The sequence below is a fragment of the Phyllobates terribilis genome, unplaced genomic scaffold, assembly GCF_046119375.1.
Source record: "Phyllobates terribilis strain yellow unplaced genomic scaffold, ASM4611937v1 Scaffold_211__1_contigs__length_3443825, whole genome shotgun sequence".
Classification (NCBI taxonomy): Eukaryota; Metazoa; Chordata; class Amphibia; order Anura; family Dendrobatidae; genus Phyllobates; species Phyllobates terribilis.
In genome coordinates this window covers 2,865,854-2,878,988 of record NW_027362971.1, presented here as the reverse complement: position 1 = coordinate 2,878,988, position 13,135 = coordinate 2,865,854, and the positions used below count along the sequence as shown (strand labels likewise).

Here is a 13,135-nt window from a genome sequence, read left to right as displayed (position 1 = left end):
GTAGATAACACCATCAAGCCCACTTCCAGCTTCCAGGCAGCATCATTAAAGTCCTTTCCGTAGAAGAGGCTCCACTACAAATATCTGAAGGGCTCTCGAATCTTTTTGTGATACCGGTAATGCAAGGTGTAATGATTTACAAAAGTAAAAGGATTTTTTATTTTTAATTTTTTTAATGAGGGTGTCGGCCAATATAGAAAGCTAAAACCTGCAGAGCAGATGGCATTGTAATAATCAACTACAAAAGCTCCCAAGCATCAAAAACCACTCTGGCCTTCATATTGCCAGGCTAGATGGTTACAGCATGCCAATATTTTACCACTTTCCTGGCATAGATTTTTTTTTTGGGGCACTATTCTGCGCTGAGCGGGAACCCCAGCCACCAGGCGAAACATACACCATTTCTAGGCTACTTTGCCACTCCAGCGAAACTTTCCAACTAGAGACTGTAATCTACTGAACACAACCTCACCGGCACTACCCGAGAGATCAAGTGCTAAAGTTTATCCACGTTCAGAGGGCACATGAGTAAAGGAGACATTCGGTTTCAACGACAGCCAATAGCATCCATAAAACAGAAGGAATTAAGAGAAAAAGAACAGAAGTACACAAAAAAGTGTAGAAGATTGTAAGTCAACGTTGGGCAGTACTGGTTCTCCTTAAAGAGGGCAGCCGGGTAAGTCTTACAGGCAATGCACCATAGGGAAAAAAAAAAGTATGAAAATTAGTTCTCTGGTAAAAGAAACTTTCACAAATACCACCTAGGAGACATAGCGAATCTATAGGTCAATGTCCAACCTTTTAATGAGCCTTGCAACATGACCAGGGATAAATGCCAAGCCAGAAACCCATCCACAGACTGCTGTTTCATGGTGTTTGCTCCTCATCAGTGTTGAACAGAGTCTGATGAAACAGCTGCCTGTAGATGAGTCTCTGCAAAATGACCAGGGATAACTACCAAGCCAAACAGTTGAGGAAAAAGATTTGTGCAGCTCTAGTCCGGCATCCAGTCCTGTCCTCCGTAGTAGCCAGACCAGCGCAGATTTCAATTCTTCACCTTGCATGCTCTTACCTTTAAAAAGGAATCTGTCTTTATTATAAATTCCCCTAAACCCATAAATATAAGCAAGCAGGTCTTGAAGGATTTTCATATCAATCTTTTGCTGCATTAGTGTTATGATAGTGCAGCAACTCACTCGGGAAAATAGGTAACACACTAAAAACTGCAACTGACCCTGCCGGGTTTCTGTACCCTGCAGTCCCTAGTGGTTCCTGCGTAAGCCGAGAACCCTAAATCACAGACTAGGCAATGACAACTTGGACCATACTGCATGAAAGGCCGTCAAGAGCTTCATGTTCCTCCTAAAGAACCAGAAGGCAGAGCAGAGTGCAAATTACCTACAGAAGGGAAAGTGTGCTGAAATAGAAAGATCCCAGAGTGAGCAAAATAAACCACAAAATAAAGGATTCAGTATGTACTGTTAGAGAATATGCCGTCTGCTTCCTAAAAAGAAACAGAAGATAGGTGCAGGGTAAAGAACATAAACAGCAGAGAGATAAACCCTAGCTGGTCTTTCACTGACTGGCTTAAACTACATCAGTATGGCTGGACATCCAAATTAGACCATCACCAGTAGGAAATACCAGCAGGGGGAAAGTATATAAAGCCGCACCCAAAAAGGTGATCGGGCAGACAAATTAAAAACACCTGTTACCCTAAAAATACTGAAGGATAACAAACTAAACATCCGGAGAAAAGGTGTATCTGCTGTGGCTCGGTGGACAGAGAAGCCGACCACAAAGCACAGGCTCAAGGGTTCAAACGCAGACGCGTAACTATTAGACTTTTAAAATCATAAGCAAATGAGGCATTTAATGCTCTGGGTGGGACACAGCACTTAAAGAGCTAAAGAAGCTGATACTGGGCAGGGAAACAGCCTCAGGAGCCAGACACTCTGGGAGTGCTCAGTCATGCCCAAAGCATTTAGCATTTTAATTTATATGCACATTTCTTATGAATGCAGCAACATAAAATATATAAAGGGGTCGATGTATTTACATTTCAAAGACCAGCATGTGCATATATGTGGTTTGTGGGTGGCTTGATCTTAATGACCGATTGACTTTAATATGCCCTGTGATGTTATGGGGCACAGTAAGCACAACAAACATGCAGGATACTGGCGCAAAAGTGAAGGCGGTCTTAGTCCAGCTGTCGCAGAGAACCAGACTGGACGCCAGACCGAGGTACAGCGACAATTTTTGCTCAACTCTACATACAAGGCTCGTTAAAGGCTCAGACAATGACTTTACAGGGTGGCCGCCTCTCCTAGGTGTTAGTTGCCAGGTATTTTCTTCCGTTCCGCAAGAGAAGTCATTTGCAATACAAGCAGAGTCACAAGCACATTAAATTCTCAAGTATCTCTCCGTATAGTAAAGCCAGATAACCATGTAAAAGATAAGCACATTGCAATCCGCAGCAGGCAGCAAGATATGCTCTAATATTTGCAACAACCCCATGACGTCTCCTCTCAGCCGGCAAAAAAGGCTCCGAACCTTCAGCAATCTGGATTACCTCCAAAACCCACAAGACATCATGAGGGCAGCTGGGACTCCAAGCCAATTTCTTTTAACAGTGTTTACAAATTGCTCTAATAAAAAAAGAAAAAAGGGAGTTGTACGAGTATCTAAATTCACCGTGTATCCGGATTTTACGAGGAGGAAAAGACAGGAACGCACTGAATGTAAATCCGAGAGCGGGAAACGCGTCACGTCAAGGTCATTCATCGATTCGGAAGGCAGCACATGAAAAGTGCTTAACAAAGTATATACGAGAGCGAGCGCTACGATCGCTGCGGCAGTAGGCCAGTCTGCCTGAAGGCGGCACAACATTGCCAGCAATAAAGTCCAGAATAAAATATTCCCTGCGAAATTTACATTAAGGATCCAGTTTAAGATTCTGCATAGTTCTGTAAAAACATTTTTTTTAGGTGGGTGGGCAAAAATGCTGCAAAAGTAAAAATGCAATAAAAATAGAAGTTATAATTTTTTTATTTTGTTAATTGATAAAACAAAATGAAAAATCTCTTGCCTTCTAAAACAGCATCAATTCCTCTAGGTACTTGCACACAGTTTTGAAGGATCTCAGCAGGAGATTAGTTCTCCAAGATGTTTGGAACAACCACAGATCTTCTGTTGATGTCTATTGTGCAAACTCTTATCTCTCCATGTGATCCCAGACAAACGGATGATGTGAGATCAGGACTCTGTTGGGGCCAGATCATCACTTCCAGGACTATTTGTTGTTTACGCTGAAGATAATTCTTAATGACATCGGCTGGCTGTTTAGAGTTGTTGTCCGGCTGAAGAATAAATTTGTAGCCAACTGGACCCCTCTCTGATGATATTACATGATGGATAAGTATCTGTATTTCTCAGCGAGAAATGGGCAACATTGAGGATCGTCGGTAAAGTAACTTAGTGAAGGAGATGAAAGATGCTTCATGTTTACTTCCCTTCAAAATGAGATGTCCAGCAGTGCCAACAGCGCAGAACTGGCAGCAACACACAGTGGGACCCAGCTACACACATCTAATGGTCAAAGAAGTCCAGCAGATGTGGTCTTCATGGAAGAATGGCAGCTAGAAACCCAAACCTTCTACATGGTAATAAGGCCAAGAAAATCAACTATGCAGGAAAACATAGAAACTGTGGGTAGAAAATGGCAGCAGGTGCTCCGGACTGAAAAAGTCACAATGTGAAATCTTTGGCTTTAACACAAGGAAGCTTGTTCCCAAAAAGCTGGAGAGCGGCACAATGAGGCAGCAGTGAAGCGCGTTGGAGGGTCCTGAAAGTTTGAAGATATATTTCTGCAAACTGAGATGGGGATTTGGTCAGGGTTAATGGTGTCCTGAATGCTGAGAAATGCAGGCAGATGCTTATCCATGTGATACCATCAGGGAAGTGTCTGATTGGCTCCAAATTTGTTCTGCAGCCGAACAATGACCACAAATATCCAGCCAATGTCATTAAGAGCGAGGAGTCCCCACAGACCCCTGATCTCACATCATCCAGTCTGTCTGGGATCACATGAAGATACAGAAGAATTTGTACAAAGCTCGTACACAGAAGATCTGTGGTTGGTTCTCCAAGATGTTTGGAACAACCTCCTGCTGAGTTCCTTCTGTGTTCCAACTGTGAGCAAGTGACAAGTACCCAGAAGAAGTGATGAAGGCAAAGGGCAGCCACCAAATATTGATGAATTAGATTTCTTTTTGCATTTTGTTAACTGAGAAAAATTTAACATTTTTTATTAGTAAAATCATTCTTACTGTGCAGCATTTTTTCCACGCCTGCCTAAAACCTTTACACAGTGCTGTACCTTCAAGAGGAAAGCTACAGACAAAGGAACCGTACCCTGCACGTTGCAAGAAGCTTGGGATACAATCTCTCGGATATAGACCCTGCGAGGTTTCATTGCAGAAGAGAGTAAATGACGACGTTCCACTAATCTGCATGGAAAATTGACTGCACAGACCACGACCAACAGCAAGGTCATTCTTATATGTGATGCTCTCATTACTTTCCAATACAAGGACCCGGAAGCAGGACTCGTTACATCACAGCAGCTTTAAATAGCCTGGAATGAAAGAACAAGCGCAATATAAAAGTCTCCCCATACACCGTGATATAACAGCAAGGAAGAGTCTCTCTACATCCAGTGTCTCTGCTGCCCCCTACTGGAACCTAGAAATAACGGCAGATGTCTGCATAAACCAGAGATCACAACAAAAGCAGTAAAAAATCAAAAAAATAATGGCATATTTTCATATTTTGAAAATCAGTAACAAAAGCTATATATATATATATATATATATATATATATATATATATATATATATATATATATATATATATATATATATATATATATATATATATATATATATAAATAAAATAAAATAAAAATTGGTGTTTTTGCAACAGCTATTTCAGTTTGATATATGTAATAACTGTTGGACACAGTAATGTTTCTGCCTTGAAATGAGGTTTATTGTACTAACAGAAAATGTGCAATCTGCATTCAAACAAAATTTGACAGGTGCATAAGTATGGGCACCTCACCAGAAAAGTGACATTAATATTTAGTAGATCCTCCTTTTGCAAAAATAACAGCCTCTAGTCGCTTCCTGTAGTTTTTTATGAGTTCCTGGATCCTGGATGAAGGTATTTTTGACCATTCCTCTTTACAAAACAATTCCAGTTCAGTAAAGTTTGATTGTCGCCGAGCATGGACAGCCCTCTTCAAATGATCCCACAGATGTTCACAATGATATTCAGGTCTGGGGACTGGGATGGCCATTCCAGAACATTGTAATTGTTCCTCTGCATGAATGCCTGAGTAGATTTGGAGCGGTGTTTTGGATCATTGTCTTGCTGAAAGATCCATCCCCTGCGTAACTTCAACTTTATCACTGATTCTTGAACATTATTGTCAAGAATCTGCTGATGCTGAGTGGAATCCATGCGTCCCTCAACTTCACCAAGATTCCCGATGCTGGCATTGGCCACACAGCCCCAAAGCATGACGGAACCTCCACCAAATTTTACTGTGGGTAGCAAGTGTTTTTCTTGGAATGCTGTGTTTTTTTGCCGCCATGCATAATGCCTTTTTGTATGACCAAACAACTCAATCTTGGTTTCATCAGTCCACAGGACCTTCTTCCAAAAAGAAATTTGCCTCTCCAAATGTGCTTTTGCATACCTCAGCCGACTGTTTGTGGCGTGCTTGCAGAAACGGCTTCTTTCGCATCACTCTCCCATACAGCTTCTCCTTGTGCAAAGTGCGTTGTATAGTTGACCGATGCACAGTGACACCATCTGCAGCAAGTTGATGCTGCAGCTCCCTGGAGGTGGTCTGAGGATTGTCCTTGACTGATCTCACCATTCTTCTTCTCTGCCTTTCTGATGTTTTTCTTGGCCTGCCACTTCTGGCCTTAACAAGAACTGTCCCTGTGTTCTTCCATTTCCTTACTATGTTCCTCACAGTGGAAACTGAGAGGTTAACTCTCTGAGATAGCTTTTTGTATCCTTCCCCTGAACAACTATGTTGAATAATCTTTGTTTTCAGATCATTTGACAGTTATTTTGAGGAGCCTATGATGCCACTCTTCAGAGGAGATTCAAACAGGAGAACAACTTGCAAGTGGCCACTTTAAGTAGCTTTTCTCATGATTGCATACACCTGGCTATGAAGTTCAAAGCTCAATGAGGTTACAAAACCAAAAAAAGTGCTTTAGTACGTCAGTAAAAAGTAGGTAGGAGTATTTAAAACAAGAAAATGATAAGGGTGCCCATACTTATGCACCTGTCAAATTTTGTTTGAATGCAGATTGCACATTTTCTGTTAGTACAATAAACCTCATTTCAAGGCAGAAACATTACTGTGTCCAACAGTTATTACATATATCAAACTGAAATAGCTGTTGCAAAAAGACCAATTTTTCTAAAACATTAAGCTTAAGATTAATAGGGGTGCCCAAACTTTTTCATATAACTGATATATATATATATATATATATATATATATATATATGATATTTTTTTTTATTTTAATTTATATATTTTTTTTTTCCCCATGATAAACATACGGAAAAATAAAATGTGCCCCCTCCGCATTCCTCCTACAGCAACTTTTTCAACCCCCCATTCTACATCCATAAAGTTTAATACAAACAGCCTCCACTCCCCTGGAAAACTTTTCTACAAGTTTTTGGGAATTTGTGCCCCATCATTCAGAAGAGCATTTGTGAGGTCAAACCCGGATGTTGGGGAGAGGTCTGGATGACAATCTCCGGTCTAGTTCATCCCAAAGGAATTGGATGGGGTTGGGGTCCGGGCATGTTCTACCATTAAACTCCACACCCCCCCCCCCCATGTCTTCATGGACCTTGTGAACTGGGCACAGTCCTAGAGAACAGAAAAGGGTCTTCTCCAAACTGTTCCCACAAATATAGAAGCTACAATTGTTCACAATGTCATGTGCTGAAGTATTAAAATTTCTCTTCACTGGAAGTAAAAGGCTGAGACTCCCCCCACCCCCCATCCCCCGATAACAGACCATCATATTATCCTCCTCCACCAAACTGTACAGCGGGCACAGTGCAGTCAGGGGGTAAAATTCTCCTGTCATTCACCAAACCCAGACAGAATCTACAGAAGTGTGATCCGTCACTGCACAGAACACGTCTCCTCCAGAGTCCAGTGGTGACGGCTTTACACCCCTCTATCCGACTCTCGGCATTGTGCTTGGTGATGTACGGCTGCATGCAGCTCCTGGTGGGGGGAGTTGTGTTCGTGCTGATGTTATACCAGAGGAGGTCTGGACTTTGCAGTTATGGGGTCGGCAGAGTGGTGGTGACTTTTCTGCCCTCTGCTCCTCAGCACTCGGCCCCCCGCTATGTAATGTTAACGGGTCTCCACCTCGAGTCCGAGTTGCTGCGGTTCCTTCCACTTTTCAATAATATCACTCACAGGTGATGGGGGAAGATTAGGAGGAAGAAATGTCATGAACGGACCAGTTACTCCGGTGGCTCCTATTACAGGACCGCGTTGGAATCAGTGAGCTCTGCACCACCGACCGTTCTGTCATATGTGAGTAAAGGCAGACGGCATGGCGGGGGGGGAGGGGAAGGAGCCGGTATTCTACATCGGGGCAATAGAGCCAGGTGATATACACGGGGACACTGGGATGGAAGGAAACATGAGCCCACTGCTCTTCTGCTTCTTGGATTCCTGGTAAGGGGGCGGAGTGCTCCTGATGATTGACAGCTCAGACCCGCGGCATGGTTGCACTGTTAACACGAACTATGAGTTCTCCGATGCAGTTTTGCTTTTGCTGCATGGTAGGGGTGCAGCGGCAATGAATGATGAGAGAAGCTCTTACAAGCTGTAAAGCAAACAGCTTCCAAGTGAACGTTCCTTGCTAGGAAACCAGCCACCTCTGGGACTGCAGCAGTGGCCTGTAAACTAGCAAATTGGCTGAGAACAATAAAATTTAAAAAATCCCTTTGTTCTTGAGGACAGAGGATTTTTTAATAAGAAGAAAATTGTAAAGCTGCTCGTTCTTCTAAGCACTTGGTCATTTTACCCCTTAGAGAGGATGAGAATCTGTGCTCCAATACTTTTGATCATACGGTATAGGATTTTTCAAGATATTTTAGTATGTGATGGATCAATACATTTATGCAATGTATTCTGCAGTTCTGTTTTCCTCCTCAAACATGATCTACGACGACATCATGGAGTAATTTACACAATATTAAAATTCCCACTGCACGATCAGCGCCATGACATTTCTTCAAGAACAAAGTCACAGGGAGAACCAGCAAACTCCATGGAGATGTTACCCTGATGAGAGACAAGACCTGGACTCCAGGGATAAAAGTTTTGCTCACTGGTTCAGCAATTTCTTTTTAATTCCCAGACAGCGCAATACTATATTCATTCAGACTACGTCGCGGGGCCCATTATTCTGCATGGAGGACTACGTCGCGGGGCCCATTATTCTGCATGGAGGACTACGTCGCGGGGCCCATTATTCGGCATGGAGGACTACGTCGCGGGGCCCATTATTCGGCATGGAGGACTACGTCGCGGGGCCCATTATTCGGCATGGAGGACCACGTGGGGCCCATTATTCGGCATGGAGGACCACGTGGGGCCCATTATTCGGCATGGAGGACCACGTGGGGCCCATTATTCGGCATGGAGGACCACGTGGGGCCCATTATTCTGCATGGAGGACCACGTGGGGCCCATTATTCTTTGCTGGGAGATGCACTAGGGTAATTATACGGTGCATGTGTAGGGTACTGTGGAGGAATTCACTGTGGGGGTATCATGCTGTATTGCCGTGCGGCCGTTCGCAATGAAAGCAGCTGCAGTCATATGCTAACTGTGCGGGTCAGTATGTCAGAATGGTGCCCCCATAACGGAGCCAAACTTTTGATCATCACGCTGCAAAAAAAAAAAAAAAGGACAGTTGCACTATATAATTTTGCCACCCATGCAATAGGCACCATGGTCTTGCCGGTTGGGCATTACTGGTGGAGCTCCATGGCCGAACATCACGTCTTGCATATTCCGGACGTAGGACTACACAGAATACTACCCGGTCAATCTCACCTGCTTTGCAAGTTTCACAGAATCATGGGTGAGTCGGTCTCTGAGTTGAGGGTCTAGCTGAGCAGCTGGTGCTATCTCCACAACCTTCTGGTGCCGTCTCTGGATGGAACAGTCACGTTCATAAAGATGTATCACGTTACCGTGTTTGTCCCCTAATAAAAAGAAAAAAAAAAAAAGGTTTGAGATTTGTCATTAACAGGGGGTCTCAATTATAAAAGTTCCACACAATACAGTCAGAAGTGCAGAGGCCATGGTGAGAATTCAACAGTACTCATCTTCACGCTATAGGAATCCATGAATGGAAAATAATGTGCTTTTCTAGTACAGTAATTCATGAGAGTATGGGTGGTAAACATGAGAATCCATGAAGAAGCTGTCACTTGCTCAATAAAAAGGCGTTGAATACCTTTGTTGAAATCCCCAAGCTCTCCCGACTATGTCACTTTTTTCCGTTTTGCGCTGCGTCGCTCAAGTGCAGAGATATTCACATTTGTAGCTTCTGGAGCGCAGCATGTGAAATCTCTGCTTGTAGCGCAACTGGGCGTTTCTTCTGAGTCTTCTCTGGGGGCGTGCACCTTCACACCTCCCTCCCAGACTCTGCCAATCACAGAACGGCATCTGACCTAGCAGTATATCAGTCTCAGATGCTGCTGAGATATGATTGGCAGAATTTGGGAGGGAGGAGTGAAAGCACACGCCCCCAGCACACTGATGAAACACCCAGTTGGACTGCAAGGAGGAGATTTCACACGTTCCAGAAGAAACAAATGTGAATATCTCTGCAATGGAGTGACGCAGCGCAAGAAGAAAAAGTGCGGCAGAATCAGGGGAGCTCAGGGATTTTTACTACATGGTTTTTGAGCACGTGGAATTCTGTTTTTAAAGATTCACTTTATGGACTCTATGAAGAAGTAATTGTGTACAACATAAGTTTGCTAAAGCCAGTTCGATAGGGTATGTACACAGGGAATCTTTTGAGGAGTTTAAGAGCGTATTTTCTCCAAAATCCTCTGCATAAAATTACTTTAAAAAAAAAAAAAAAATTAAGAAAACTTCCATTTTTTTCATAGGAAATCAAATTTTTTTTCAGCTTTTTTTCCCCTAAAATAAGCTGCATAAAATAAGCTGTAAGACGCTGATCCTGCAGAGCGTGCAGGACACACCGCTCTCTCCCCTGCTCGGCGTCTCTGCAGGAAAGTGACTGGGAGCGAGCAATGTCCTCAGGACAGAACAGTCTGCATTGGGGTTTAAACGTCCTGTGTATAGGCAGAGTCCCGGACCGACACCTTTATATAAATCTGTATTCTCTGCCGTGGAAGAATGAGGCCGGGCACAACCTGATGCAACCATAGGCCTCCGCTGCCCTTACAGGTTCACTCACCAAGTATCTGCACCTCTATGTGACGAGGCTTTTCAATGAACTTCTCCACAAACAGGGCTCCATTTCCAAAAGCGGACAGCGCCTCCGAATATGCCCGGGTGTAATTTTCTTCCAGCTCCTGCGGGGAGTCACATGTTTAAACGCCCATCCTGTATACGGTCACTTACCTCTGCTTGGGAGACAACACTCTACTGCCGCGGTAAGAATAATGCACATCTGAATGCAGAACCAGAGTCTAAACCAACATTACCAGCTAGGGTGGTAGAGGGTTAATATATATATATATATATATATATATATATATATATTATATATATATATATATACACATATACATACACAGTGCCTACAAGTAGTATTCAACCCCCTGCAGATTTAGCTGGTTTGATAAGATGCAAATAAGTTAGAGCCTTCAAACTGCAAACGAGAGTAGGTTTTATGAACAGAAGCATAAATCTTACAAACCAAAAAGTTATGTTGCTCAGTTGAATTTTATTAAATTTTAAACATAAAAGTGTGGGTCAATTATTATACAACCCCTATGTTTAATATTTTGTGGAATAACCCTTGTTTGCAATTACAGCTAATAATCGTCTTTTAGAAGACCTGATCAGGCCGGCACAGGTCTGTGGAGTTATCTTGGCCCACTCCTCCATGCAGATCTTCTCCAAGTTATCTAGGTTCTTTGGGTGTCTCATGTGGACTTTATTCTTGAGCTCCTTCCACAAGTTTTCAATTGGGTTAAGGTCAGGAGACTGACTAGGCCACTCCAACACCTTGACTTTTTCCCTCTTGAACCAGGCCTTGGTTTTCTTGGCTGTGTGCTTTGGGTCGTTGTCTTGTTGGAAGATGAAATTACGACCCATCTTAAGATCCTTGATGGAGGAGCGGAGGTTCTTGGCCAAAATCTCCAGGTAGGCCGTGCTATCCATCTTCCCATGGATGCGGACCAGATGGCCAGGCCCCTTGGCTGAGAAACAGCCCCACAGCATGATGCTGCCACCACCATGCTTGACTGTAGGGATGGTATTCTTGGGGTCGTATGCAGTGCCATCCAGTCTCCAAACGTCACGTGTGTGGTTGGCACCAAAGATCTCGATCTTGGTCTCATCAGACCATAGAACCTTGAACCAGTCTGTCTCAGAGTCCTCCAAGTGATCATGAGCAAACTGTAGACGAGCCTTGACATGACGCTATGAAAGTAAAGGTACCTTACGGGCTCGTCTGGAACGGAGACCATTGCGGTGGAGTACGTTACTTATGCTATTGACTGAAACCAATGTCCCCACTGCCATGAGATCTTCCCGGAGCTCCTTCCTTGTTGTCCTTGGGTTAGCCTTAACTCTTCGGACAAGCCTGGCCTCGGCACGGGAGGACACTTTCAAAGGCTGTCCAGGCCGTGGAAGGCTAACAGTAGTTCCATAAGCCTTCCACTTACGGATGATGCTCCCAACAGTGGAGACAGGTAGGCCCAACTCCTTGGAAAGGGTTTTGTACCCCTTGCCAGCCTTGTGACCCTCCACGATCTTGTCTCTGATGGCCTTGGAATGCTCCTTTGTCTTTCCCATGTTGACCATGTCTGAGTGCTGTTCACAAGTTTGGGGAGGGTCTTAAATAGTCAGAAAAGGCTGGCAAAAGAGATCTTTAATCCACACATGTGAAGCTCATTATTCTTGGTGCCTGAACTACTTCTTAAAACTTTAGGGGGACCAAACAGAATTCTTGTGGTTTGAGGGGTTGAATAATAAATGACACTCTGAATTAACTTTTAACGTTTTTAAAAAATATATATATATATATATATTTGCTGCAGTGCATTTCCCACTTCCAGGCTGATCTACAGTACAAATGTCACAATGCCAAGTTAATTCCGCATGTGTCAACCAGCTAAATCTGCAGGGGGTTGAATACTACTTGTGGGCACTGTATGTATATATATATATATATATATATATATATATATATATATATATATATATATATATATATATATATATATATATATATATATATATATATATATATATATATATATATATATATATATATATATATACACATGTATGTGTATATAATATATATACATATATACACACACATATTATATATATATATATATATATATATATATATATATATATATATATATATATATATATATATATATATATATATATATATATATATATATATATATATATATATATATATATATATATATATATATATATATATATATATATATTAGTCTGCTTTCTTCCAAACACAGTGCCATGCATGTTGCAGTTCAAACCTGTTTCAATTGCACTACATTGCAATACCTGGCATGACCAGCAGACACAAGTGGCGCTGTTTTTGCAAGAAAGTAGACCTGTTTCTCTACTGCAGAACCACATCTGTCCAGTAACTGTTCACTCCGCTCCTGTTTGAACTTGGTTTTACATTTACAATGCTCAATCCTGGTTTAGATCGAGCATTGGGCAATTTTTCATTTTTTTGTGCTTTTGCGTCCTCTAAGAGCCATATTTTTATGTTAACATAGTCGTACTAGAGCTTCTCGCTTACAGG

The 13,135-nt window shown here is 42.5% G+C and overlaps 1 protein-coding gene across 2 annotated transcripts in view; it reads right to left on the bottom strand.

The window, feature by feature from the left end:
- PC (pyruvate carboxylase) overlaps window positions 1-13,135 on the bottom strand; it is a 416,466-nt gene that overhangs the window by 281,617 nt on the left and 121,714 nt on the right. For both annotated transcript variants that reach the window (XM_073665354.1, XM_073665355.1), the window contains exons 6-7: window positions 10,568-10,685; window positions 9,187-9,338 (exon numbers count right to left, since the gene is read on the bottom strand). In XM_073665354.1, the coding sequence (XP_073521455.1) occupies window positions 9,187-9,338; window positions 10,568-10,685 (270 nt within the window). The remainder of the gene's footprint in view (window positions 1-9,186; window positions 9,339-10,567; window positions 10,686-13,135) is intronic.